The sequence below is a fragment of the Aquarana catesbeiana genome, linkage group LG01, assembly GCF_042186555.1.
Source record: "Aquarana catesbeiana isolate 2022-GZ linkage group LG01, ASM4218655v1, whole genome shotgun sequence".
Classification (NCBI taxonomy): Eukaryota; Metazoa; Chordata; class Amphibia; order Anura; family Ranidae; genus Aquarana; species Aquarana catesbeiana.
Window position 1 is genome coordinate 731,258,380 of NC_133324.1, and position 13,688 is coordinate 731,272,067.

General features: G+C 41.7%; 1 protein-coding gene across 5 annotated transcripts in view; it reads right to left on the reverse strand.

Moving 5' to 3' along the window:
* Positions 1-504: 504 nt before the first annotated feature.
* TTC29 (tetratricopeptide repeat domain 29) overlaps positions 505-13,688 on the reverse strand; it is a 416,217-nt gene continuing 403,033 nt past the window's right edge. For 4 of the 5 annotated variants that reach the window (XM_073604681.1, XM_073604674.1, XM_073604706.1 and 1 more), the window contains 2 exons: positions 937-1,065; positions 505-788 (listed from right to left, as the gene is read on the reverse strand). In XM_073604681.1, the coding sequence (XP_073460782.1) occupies positions 965-1,065 (101 nt within the window). In that variant the 3' untranslated portion in view covers positions 505-788; positions 937-964. The remainder of the gene's footprint in view (positions 789-936; positions 1,066-13,688) is intronic. The other variant, XM_073604698.1, reaches the window with a different exon arrangement.

Below are 13,688 nucleotides of genomic sequence, written 5' to 3' on the forward strand. Positions count from 1 at the left end.
AAAGTTTCTAAATATGGCTTTAATAAATACCAGCAGAGCTTGGGGTCTTAAAAAAGCAGATCTGTTCAGTGAAACAAGTAGACCTTTATCCTGTATTAAATAGTTCAATACATAAAATGATGAGGGCTTTAAAATATGGCAGTCTCTATTTTTAAATCTGATAGGTACAGTATAGGCATATTTCTTTATTTTAAATGCTAGGAGGGTTTTCTCCTAAAATGCTGTAATGGACATTTTTTTATGAGTATATTACATGTTGTAAAACTTGTCTTTACTATGTAGTTCATGCCAAATAAAAAGTCCCAATTGTCCTTTCTTTTTCCATGTTCAGGAATCTAGGACTCTACAGTAATCTTCTGGAACATCTTTTACCAGTTGAGCTAGTTTTAGCCAGACTCAGGATTTCAGATTTGACTACATAGTGGCAGCTGAAAATAAAAGAAACAGTTGATGGACTTTAAAGGTAGCCACTAGGTCCCAAGTTGAAAAAAGTGCTCACAAATGTAAAGGTGTAAAAAAACTCATATTTTATTAGGACAAATATAAAAACATCATAAAACATTTAAACATTGTGGAATGTGTGCTAATAAAAATTGTATAACTCCCATATATAAAGGAAAACACAAACACACACTACAGGGAAACCTGCACTAATAGGCCCAAAGATCAAACACTAGTCTAGTGTAAAAATATATAGTGGTCTTCCATAAGTAGGGGCCAATTGCGGAGTCACTGTATCAACATCAATGGATCACTACGTGTTTCATCAACAGCTTCTTCAGGGTATCCTATTGGCAGTGGGAGATATACCAAAATTAGCACCTAATTACTGATATTTAAATACATACATAATATTTCACATATAAAAATACATTTTATACTGAGCACTAAATATATTTAAGCAGAACGACATATCTGAGTTCATATGGTACATACCACGGTCAAAACAGGAGTCATGGGGTACTTAATCCATAACATAGGAGGGGAGAGATAGGGACGTGCAGCCAGCTGAAAAGGGGCATGGTGTGATGCAGCCAAATAACAGGAGCCCAACCAGGGCCAAACCTATACAAATGAATCAAAAAAGTATTCTAAGTCCATTACCTTATCTCACAAGGGGAAATATTTCCTTGCAAGATACAAGGGTCACTGCAGCCGATAATATTTAAACTTATTTTGATATTCTAATGTATACATATACAATAATTAAAGTGCAGAAGTTCACTTGAAAGTATGAGTCCTGCAAAAAAATCCTCAAAGTTACATTGTAGAGAGCTGGTCACAGTACAGATCAAATCACCAAGGTTAAGAGTTTGGGGGTACACCAGTTCCCTATAAAATAAATGCATATATAGATGTACAAGTCCCAATGATTATACGAAAAATCAAAGGGAGATGGGGAGGAAAGAGAGTAGGAGGCGGCAGCCATGAAAAAACTATCCAAAGCATGATCACTTCCACAGTGTCCCATCATACTAACCTGGTGAATAGGGCTCTATGCTTTGGCTGCTGCCGATCCCAGCCACAAGCGGTCCTCATAGGAGGAGAAAAACCATCCACATGGACTGTATTGCCTACTCCCTTTCCATTTATATGTGTGGGAGGGAGAGGATGGCTGCCCTGAGTCAAGTTCCTCCCTGTGCCTGTCACACTACGTTCGATGCAGCTTATGGTGTGGCGGGTACATTTCCAGGCCTGCACGGCAGCAAATCTATACTGGGCATGTCCGAAAATGGCAGGGCGGGACCAGGAACATGTCCCCCACTCCCCTCTGGGAGGATTGGCGGGGAACCCGGAAGAGCGTGTCATGGCACGCAATTACCTCCCCCCTAAAAAACAAGGGGGAAGGTGTCGAAGGACAGAATTGGCCCACCCCGTCAAGGATCGCAGTTTATTCAGGATCCGCACGCAATCAGCGTGCCGATCACTTCTATGGACAATGACATGCTACACATAGTGAAATGACATTGCTCGATAGTTCTAAAATACATAATATGGAGCACCTACAGGGCACCCATCATCGGCACAGCGGGTCCAGACTGCAATCCTCATACCCTAGGCTGCAAAAAAAACATGATGCTGAAAAAAATATTATTTTTAAATAAAAATAATAATAATAATAAAAAAAAAAAAAAAAATATATATATATATATATATATATATATATATATATATATATATATATATATATACACTGGGGACGGAAAGTATTCAGATCCCCTTACATTTTTCACTCTTTGTTATATTGCAGCCATTTGCTAAAATCATTTAAGTTCATTTTTTTTCCTCAATGTACACACAGCACCCCATATTGACAGAAAAACACAGAATTGTTGACATTTTTGTAGATTTATTAAAAAAGAAAAACTGAAATATCACATGGCCCTAAGTATTCAGACCCTTTGCTGTGACACTCATATATTTAACTCAGGTGCTGTCCATTTCTTCTGATCATCCTTGAGATGGTTCTACACCTTCATTTGAGTCCAGTTGTGTTTGATTATACTGATTGGACTTGATTAGGAAAGCCACACACCTGTCTATATAAGACCTTACAGATCACAGTGCATGTCAGAGCAAATGAGAATCATGAGGTCAAAGGAACTGCCTGAAGAGCTCAGAGACAGAATTGTGGCAAGGCACAGATCTGGCCAAGGTTACAAAAACATTTCTGCTGCACTTAAGGTTCCTAAGAGCACAGTGGCCTCCATAATCCTTAAATGGAAGACATTTGGGACGACCAGAACCCTTCCTAGAGCTGGCCGTCTGGCCAAACTGAGCTATCGGGGGAGAACAGCTTTGGTGAGAGAGGTAAAGAGCCCAAAAATAACTGTGGCTGAGCTCCAGAGATGCAGTCGGGAGATGGGAGAAAGTTGTAGAAAGTCAACCATCACTGCAGCCCTCCACCAGTCGGGGCTTTATGGCAGAGTGGCCCGACGGAAGCCTCTCCTCAGTGCAAGACACATGAAAGCCTGCATGGAGTTTGCTAAAAAAACACCTGAATGACTCCAAGATGGTGACAAATAAGATTCACTGGTCTGATGAGACCAAGATAGAACTTTTTCTCCTTAATTCTAAGCGGTATGTGTGGAGAAAACCAGGCACTGCTCATCACCTGTCCAATACAGTCCCAACAGTGAAGCATGGTGGTGGCAGCATCATGCTGTGGGGGTGTTTTTCAGCTGCAGGGACAGGATTGACTGGTTGCAATCGAGGGAAAGATAAATGCGGCCAAGTACAGGGATATCCTGGAGGAAAACCTTCTCCAGAGTGCTCAGGACCTCAGACTGGGCCGAAGGTTTACCTTCCAACAAGACAATGACCCTAAGCACACAGCTAAAATAATGAAGGAGTGGCTTCACAACAACTCAGTGACTGTTCTTTAATGGCCCAGCCAGAGCCCTGACTTAAACCCAATTGAGCATCTCTGGAGAGACCTAAAAATGGCTGTCCACCAATGTTTACCATCCAACCTGACAGAACTGGAGAGAATCTGCAAGGAGGTATGGCAGAGGATCCCCAAATCCAGGTGTGAAAAACTTGTTGCATCTCTCCCAAAAAGACTCATGGCTGTATTAGATCAAAAGGGTGCTTCAACTAAATACTGAGCAAAGGGTCTGAATACTTAGGACCATGTGATATTTCAGTTTTTCTTTTTTAATAAATCTGCAAAAATGTCAACAATTCTGTGTTCTTCTGTCAATATGGGGTGCTGTGTGTACATTAATGAGGAAAAAAAATGAACTTAAATGATTTTAGCAAATGGCTGCAATATAACAAAGAGTGAAAAATTTAAGGGGGTCGGAATTCTTTCTGTTCCCACTGTATATAGCTAATAATAAAATAAAAAAGGGGTGATTGAAAAAATATGAATGCTTATCCAATCAGCCGGGTCACGTCGGCCCATCACATCCTCCATGCCGGAATAGATAGCATCCTCCATGTCACCAATGTTTGGCGCGGATTACCTCAGAACTCAACAAATAATCAAAAATATATACAAAAGCACTTACAAAATACAAAATACAAATATATACAAAAGCACAAAAGTACAAATCAATCATTGCCAACAATTAAAGTTTCCCATAAAGCAGATAAAGCTTAGAATAAACCAATTAATAGTACTATAACTGTGGAACAGGCTATCAAGAGGAGAGGTGGTTATCCAAACCCTCAAAATTCCCGGCAGTGGAGTGACCACGAGGAGTCATGAAGGGTAACGAAGGAATGAAGTGAGAGGAACAAGTGAAGATAAACAATTTAATATATAGGTAGACAACCAACCACTCACAAGTTTCCATTCACGGAATGGACCTCAATATCTCACAGAAATTTGTACATAGTGGCAGCTATTTCTAAAACTCACACTGGCTAAAAACCACAAAGCTTCTGTGCTGTACAAAAAATATAAACACAATAAACAAATATTAGCACTGTAAATAGTAAGAGATGTGCCAGGGCATATAAATCTATCATAATATACAATACACTCTAAATGTATGTTGGAAAACAGCTCAGCTCAGCTTTCTCAGCAGAATGAGCTGAGAAAGTTGGTTTCAGCCTGGATGAGTGTTATCAACATTTTCAGTATTGTTTTAAAGGGAACTTGTCCTGAAAAAATGAGGCTACCATTGTTGATTCCTTCTTAAAATGTTAGCTACCTTTGCTATCATGTGGACCAGGGCTGGATTAACATAGGGGCTATTGGAGCTGCAGCTCCAGGCCCCTACCTTAAGATAAGCCCAGCCCAGTGAGTCACTAAGGCTGCCCAGCCCTGCTCTGTGTGCAGTGTACACATGGTTTATATGTAAATTGCGGGCAGCATTGATATGTAAATCGTGGCGGCATACATGTAAATCGCGGGCGCATTCATAGATATGTCAAACTGCCCTGAGCCCTGGTCCACCATCACCTCTGCTAAATGCTGCCAACATTGGGGATGTAAATAAGCCCTGCCAGTGGACTCTTATATTCAATACTCACTAATCTGCAATAAGTAAGGACATCTAACTTGTCTCTATTTTTTTTTTCATCTACAAGATTGTTCAGTGTCAGTGACTCCAGAAGTATTGAAGGCAGAGGTTCAGCATAACAGTCGAACGTTTAGAAAGATGTCAGCACAGGCAGCAGCTGTATTAATGTTGTGGTATTTTTAACCAGTCTGTGTGCAACAATCTATAACAAGTAATTTAAAGTGAGGGTTTACTGGTGATTCAACATGTTAATGCAAACCAGTTTGTGAATGGCTCACTGTGAACTGTTTTTTTATTTAATATATATTTTAAATGTCAGTTAAATATTTTGGTATCAGTTTTGAAGTAGCTGCAATACAGAGAAGTTCAGGTGGCAGAACTCTTTGTCACAGGTTTTTATAAAACTGTTTTAGATCTGCAATATGGAAAACTAGCTCTTTATGATTTAAAAAAATACATAAACAGGATAAAAGAGTACAGTAGTCTTCCACTTAGCTTGCGGTTTAGAAAGTTCTAAAAAGATGTTAGACCTTTTGTGCTAGATATCAGATTATTATTATGCTAGTCTGGTCATTGTGTTCATTAATGTTATAAATGCTTTTTTAGTTCACTCTCATTGTTGCCTTTGCTTTAACTGTGCTAGCAGTTTAGGGGAATATTTCTTTAATGCTCTAATACTAGATTGATGGGGAAATTCTATTAGTGCAGTGTTGCATCCTGCTTACTTAAGAATTCCTGAACATGGTACCTATTTTAACCTAAGGGCTGTTGGCTTTCCATTTCTCTGCTAGCCCCAGGCACTTTACTGCACATATTACCCTAATCCTGATAGACCTTTCTGTTCAGGATTAAACTATGGTTAGCCTTACTAGACAGTGCTTTCTCCAGAATATTACACGGCAGGAGTGCCAGTCTTCATTTTAGATGAATTTGACCCATTCTAAAGAAGTTTAGATCTGACATTTAGTTCTTGAGTTCAGTGTTGAAATTTGTCACAAATAAAATGTGTCAAAAATAGCCAAAAGAGTAATTGGTGAAAAGTATCACCTATGTAAACCATTTACACAAGCTGGAAAAAGACCAAATAGAGCTATACAAGGGTTAACAGGTTTGGGCCTCCTCCCATATGCATACCCTGTTCACATATCCAAGTAAAAAAAAAAAATATTATGGGCTAGCATGTATGTAAGACCTCAAAACCTATATATTTTCTGAAAAAAGAGGACCTATAGAACAAAGAGGTATCAGTCCCAATTTTGTAAGTTGCATAATATTTTTGTTTGTGTTTATGAGGATGTTTATATTTTCAGTTGAAAACACTTTCTTTTTATTACGCACAAACACAACATAATCTTGAAAATTTCCAATAAATATACAACATAAGACATTTATAAAATATGAAATGAAATTGAAATACAGTGCCTTGAAAAAGTATTCATATCCCTTGAAATTTTCCACATTTTACAACCAAAAACATATATGTATTTTATTGGGATTTTATGTGATAAACCAACAGAAAGTGGCATATTATTGCGAAGTGGAAGAAAAATGATAAATGGTTTTCATTTTTTTTACAAATAAATATCTGAAAAGTGTGGCGTGCATTTGTATTTAGCCCCCTTTCTCTGATACTCCTACTAAAATCTAGTGGAACCAATCCCCTTCAGAAGCCATCTAATTAGTAAATAGAGTCAACCTGTGTGTAATTTAATTTCAGTATAAACACAGTTGTTTTGTAAAGCCCCCAGAGGTTTGTTAGAGAACCTTAGTAAACAAACAGCATCATGAATCCCAAGGAAAACACTAGACAGGTCAAGGATAAAACTTTGGAGAAGTGTAAAGCAGGGTTAGGTTTAAAAAAAATATCCCAAGCCCCTGCTTTTTTGGTGAGACGGATGTAGGGTACTTAAATTCCTCCAGGTATGTGAAATTTGGATCACAAATTCTGTACCTTGTCCTGTGCGCTGGAACACTACTACTCATAGGGCTACCCCCCATTTAATTTAATTTAATTTACATTTAAGTCACTTCAAATTACTTTACTTTACCTAAACAACCCTTAATGCTGGAAGGGGATGGAAATGTTACTTAAACCATTACACGTTTTGGGTTTTCGTTGATGATTCCGTTTTGTTTATGGTAATGTTGGCTTCAGTTATCGCCTCATTTTGTTCATTAGTTTATTTGCTTGTACCACTAGAGCACATGATATTCTATAGTCAATCTACCTATTTTATCCTCAGTGGTACACCACCATTGCACACAATATTCATAAATAGCCGGGGGTGGATGGAGGGGTCCGGGAGTTCGCTTCCCGGCACTGTCTATTCACCATCCCACATAGGACTATGCTCCATTCCCAGGTTTTTGCTGGGGAGCATCATAGCCGGTTCGGCTACTTTAGTATTTCTACTAACGCTGCACACCCTTGTGACAGCTTCCTAACTTCCTCCTAATTCTTAACTAGGTCTATCCACTCTCATCTACTGCCCTACCCCTCCTAACCTCTAGCTCTCCCACCTTTCACCTCCCCCCCCCCCCCCATCCCTCTACCCCCCAGCACCCTTACAATTCGCGAACATGGCTATAATAAATATAGTCTCACTGAATGTGAAAGGCCTAAACACACCTGAGAAGAGACGAATGCTGCTCCATGACATGCGCCGCATGGGGGCTGACATCATCTTTTTGCTGGAAACACACTTCAGAGAAGGTACCCTACCAACACTCCAGAACAGATTTTACCCAGTGGTATACCACTCAAGGTACACGGAAGCTAAATCAAGAGGGGCTTCCATTCTAATTTCAGCAAAAATTTCTTGGTCACTCACAGATGTAAAATATGACAGGGACGGTAGGTTTCTCTTCCTCAAAGGACAGATAGGAGACGTAAAAGTGACTCTAGCTAACATATACGCCCCCAACACCCAACAAGACATATTCCTTAAACGCCAGTTAGAACAACTTTTGCAATTCTCGGACGGGCAACTGATCCTGGGCGGAGACCTTAATGTCCCCCTAACACCATCAGAGGATACCTCCACTGGATCGTCCTCTACTTTGCGAGACTTGCGTAGACATATCAGCCAGATGCTACATTCCATGCAACTGATAGATACTACTTTTTCATCCGGGAGAAAGGGATTATACCTTTTTTTCTAAACCACACCAGACGTACTCTCGTATCGACTATTTCCTGATCCCTCACAGACACCTACATGCGATTAAAGAATCCACAATAGGATCAATCACGTGGTCAGACCACGCTCCTATAACACTGCGTTACGCTATCTCAGACACCTCGTCGACACAGAGACCACCATGGAGATTAAACGAGAGCTTACTGAAAGATCCAGACTTTCTAGCGGAGGTAACTAAGGAAATAGGTCACTACTTCTCTTCTAATAGCACCCCTGACTGCGACATCGGACTGGTGTGGAAGGCGCACAAAACCGTTATTAGGGGGATACTCATCAAACATGGCTGACGACTCAAACAACAAAGGACTGCACAACTGAACTTACTACTACAGAAACTACAAACATTGGAGGCCAACCATAAGCAGACCCCCACCAAACAACTAGAAATAGAACTTGACTTAGCGCGTATGCAGATCACTGACCTCTTACGCTACAAAACAAAAATGGCATTACAGATTAGCCGTAGAAAAATTTATGAATCCGGTAACAAATGTGGGAGACTTCTTGCCCAATCGCTCCGTGAGCAGAGACTAGCGTCTTACATACCTCACATCATATCTCCCACGGGAAGGAAAGTCTCCCTACCCCTGCATATTGTGCAGGAGTTCAGGTCCTTCTACACCTCTTTATACAACCTAAACGAGACACAAAATACTCCAGAAGAGATTGCAGATTATATATCGTCATCCCTTATGCCATCCCTCCCAGAGGAAGCAAAAATGTTATTAGAAGACCCCATTACCTTGCCTGAACTTCAACTTGCATTAAATAGTACCAAACCAGGTAAAGCTCCAGGTCCGGATGGAATCGCTATCTCCTACTACAAAACTTTACTCCCCTCCCTAGGACAACATCTAGTCAGATTTTTTAACGATCTTAGCACAGGGGGAAAGTTTCACAGTTCCACTTTACAAGCGCAAATCTCAGTTATACCAAAAGAGGTCAAAGACCCAAGTCAATGCGGGTCCTACCACCCAATCTCCCTTCTGAATACTGATCACAAACTCTTCACAAAGATCATACCCTCCAGACTACAACACCACCTCACTTATCTCGTACACCTAGACCAAGTTGGCTTTGTCCCAACTAGGGAAGCTAGGGACAATACGATCAAAGTCCTCAATCTTCTACACGTAGCTAACAGCACCAAGACTCCATGCGTCTTCCTTGGGACGGACGCGGAAAAAGCGTTTGACCGGGTTAGCTGGAAGTTCATGTTCGCAACGCTGAAGCACATAGGACTAGGGGACAAAATGTTGAACTGGATTACCGCAATATATTCAGACCCGTCGGCTAGAATTAGAGCAAATGGGGTAATTTCAGAGGCTTTCCCAATCACCAACGGGACCCGACAAGGCTGCCCACTCTCGCCGTTGCTCTTCGCGTTGTCCCTAGAGCCCTTCCTATGTCATATTAGGTCGAACCCAGACATAACCGGGGTAGAAGTTAACAAAGGACAATTTAAGGTCTCTGCATATGCTGACGACCTGATGTTTTCCCTCACAAACCCAAACATCTCCCTCCCCAACCTTATGAAAGAATTCCACACCTATAGTCAACTCGCTAATCTGAAAATTAACTTTAGCAAATCAGAAGCGATGGGGCTGGGAATCCCTCAACCACAACTCACACGTCTCCAAACCAGCTTCCTCTTAAAATGGACTACTACAGCTCTGAAGTACTTAGGTACACACATACCTCCGATATTCTCCTGACTATTTAAACATAACTTCCCTCCCCTCCTAAAGAATGTCCAAAAATTACTAGAGAAATTGACCAGCGGCCTTCACTCTTGGTTTGGATTCTCAAAATGACAATCTTACCCAAGTTCCTTTACCTCCTGCAGACCATCCCTATTCATATTCCCGCGGACTACTTCAACCAAATACGATCGGCTTTCATAAAATTTCTTTGGGCAGGGAAAAAAAAGCGCCAACATCGAAAGATTCTCTCACTCCCTAAACCAAACGGAGGCCTGGCAATGCCAGAACTTCGTACCTACTATAAGGTGACCCACTTAAGTAGACTTATAGATTGGTGCTGACATACAAACACCAAACTGTGGACGCAACTTGAACAAGCACAGAGTGCGACTCCCCTACGTAGAGCCCCTTGGTGCTACACCGCGCTCCCACCGGATCTTAAATGCCACCTGTTAATAGGCATTACTGTTAGGGTCTGTGCTTGATTGATTCTTCCTCCCTCTTTTCCCGTGACTCTCCCCTTCAACCCATATTGGGTAACCCTCGGTTTGAACCAGGTCTGAGTGATGGGAGGTTTCCGGAACTGGGCGAGGAGGGATTTTACCAAGCCTCACATTTCAGTGCCATGGGTCGATGGAAATCGATCGTGGAACTATCAGACCCAGAGGGACAGTTTAGACTAGATTTTTTGAGAGCGCTACAGCTCCACCACTTCCTACGCAGTATGCCACCACCCAATGCTACCAATAAGGCCTTCACGCCACTGGAGGAGCTATGTACGGGGGGCAGGGACCTTACTACACTCACTCTCACTAACTTTTGGCATGTTAATTGTACCACCAGGGGAAGGTCGACTGCAAAGCCTCAGCAAGTGGGAAAAGGAACTAAACTGCCACTTTACAACCAGTAAAACACAGCACATTCTTAAATTCACACACAAATCCTCCTTGTGCACTAAGATCCAGGAGACAAACTACAAAATCCTCACGCACCGGTACAGAACCCCAGAGCTACTTAACAAGATTTTCCCTTCAGCGTCAGATGTTTGCTGGTGTTGCCAAGAGGAAAAAGGCACACTCCTTGATATTTTCTGGTCCTGCCCCCAGATCCAGAACTTCTAGAGAGAAGTCCGCCGGATATTTCAAAAATTCACAGACCACAATGTTCCGGACGACCCGGCATATTTCCTCCTCCATGATACTGATACCCCTGCACGGATTTACAAAAAATTGGTCATACGCCACTTACTAGACGCACCGAAGGCTTGCATCCCACTCTATTGGAAATCCCCTCACACACCGACCATAGCCTTTTGGCTCAAAAAAGTTGAAGATATCAATCAGATGGAGGATTTAATCCTCACAAACCAAGACAGACAAGAAACGTACTCCAAAACTTGGCAACTATGGAATATCTTCAAATATTCAGAAGAGGGGCAGGCCCTCCGTGTTCAGTGAATATAACTTTATAACATGCAATTGGGAAATGCATATGACAGGCGAAAGCTCAGCTCCTCTTTCGTGAACCATTACCCCACCCTCCATCCCTCCCCCTTGTGTGACCCCTCCCCTCACCCTAACCCCACTTTTCTCTTTCTACTCTGTTTGGGCTCTGCCCGCTATTAATCTGTTCTAACCCCTGCTATCCCTAAAAGAACAGGAAGCCGCTCGCCACGGATATATAGCATCCTGATATACCATAATCAAAACATAAGTTAAACAGATAGATGGATGACCAGAGGAAAGCCTGTAATGAGACTGGCTATAATTAAAAGAATTAACAAGGCAACATACATCACTATAACCTTCCCTAACACATATCTCTTTGGTAAATAGATGTTTCTTGTACCATTTATACCATTGTACTGCGATTAACATATTTGAATCTTTGTACTTTATTGCTGTTAAATGTGACTATGTTATGGTTGTGTATCCTGGTGAACCGGTTTTCTGATATAAATAAACAATTTAAAAAAAAATAAAAAATATCCCAAACTTTGAACATCTCATGGAGCACTGTTCAACCCATCATCTGAAAATGAAAAGAGTATGGCAAAACTGCAAGCCTACCAAGACATAGCCGTCCACCTAAACTGACAGGCTGGGCAAGGAGAGCATTAATCAGAGAAGCAGACAAGAGGCTCATGGTAACTTTGGAGGAGTGGCAGCGATCCACAGCTCAGGTGGGAGAATCTGTCCACAGGACAACAATTAGTTGTGAACTAAACAAATCTGGCCTTTATGGAAGAGTGGCAAGAAGAAAGCAATTGTTGAAAGAAAGCCATAAAAAGTCCCATTTGCAGCTTGCGAGAAGCCATGTGGGGGACACAGCAAACATGTGGAAGAAGGTGCTCTGGTCAGATGAGACCAAAATTGAACTTTTTGGCCTACAAGCAAAACGCTATGTGCGGCAGAAAACTATTACTGCACATAACCCCGAAAACACCATCCCCACCGTGAAACATGGTGGGGGCAGCATCATGTTGTAGGGATGCTTTTCTTCAGTAGGGACAGGGAAGCTGGTAAGAGTTGATGAGAAGATGGAAAGAGCCAAATACAGGGCGATCTTAGAAGAAAACTTGTTAGAGTCTGCAAAAGACTTGAGACTGGGGCGGAGGTTCACCTTGCAGCAGGACAACGACCCTAAACATACAGCCAGAGCTACAATGGAATGGTTTAGATCAAAGCATATTCATGTGTTTCAGAATGGCTCAAAGTCCAGACCTAAATCCAATTGAGAATCTGTGGCAAGACTTAAAAATTGCTGTTCTCAGCATTGGATTGATGCTGCATCCACCTAGGGGAGTATACATTTTTTTTAATCCCAAACTTCTCTTTTAATATTGTCACAAGGGGGTTAATATGCCTCTCTGTGACCATGTAAGAGTATGTGGACATCGTCGTCTAGACCCCTAATGCTTCTAGCTTATGCAGATTAAGGACAGAAAATGCTCTTAGCCTGGCTAATGCAGCCAGGATACTGAAGCACTACCGAGCACCCACGCTAAGCAGATGCAATCTGGTTGAAACCAGGCTTGTAATAGTAGTGTCTGCTCAAAAAGAGGATGGGTGAAAGTCACTTAATGTAAACCTTTCCTCTGCTCTATATGATGAGTTGTGCCTAAGTGCATCATAGGAAGCCTGTTATCATCTCACATGCACAGAAAAGCATCATCTAAGCTCTTGACTTGGGAAAACTCCCAGTCTACTCAAAGCGCTGCGCCCGAGATTTACATGGTGAGGACAAGCTCACTTTAAGGCTGCATTTACACCTGAGCGTTTCAAAGCCGCACGTTTTTTACCGCATTTTTGCTGCAATTATGTTCAGGTCACCAATGTAAAAGGAAGAAAAAGCCTATAATCTGCCCCAAAGAAGCTCATGTTTTTTTTTTAGCTTGCTTCAGGTGACAAAACGCTCAGATGTGAACCGGTGCCATTGAAATGAATGGGATTTTGCTTGTTGGGTGTTTTTCAGGCGTTTTATGAGCTGAAAACTCTCAGGTGTGAACGCAGTCTAACATGATTGTAAACCTTCCAAATTCTTTTTTTAATAAAAATAAATATGTCATGCTTACCTGCTCTGTGCAATAGTTTTGCACAGAGCAGCCGCAGTCCTCTTCTTCTAGGAACCCTCGCCAGCACTCCGGGCTCCTCCTCTTCAGCGAGCGCCCACCATAGGAAGATGCTCACTCATCTTCCCAGTAAGGAGGGAGAAAGCCTAGAGAACCATTGCTCTCGTGCGCAGCACTGGATCGAGAATGGGATAAAGGAAGTATAAGGGGAGGCTGGGGGATCCTCTGGCACAGAAGGTTT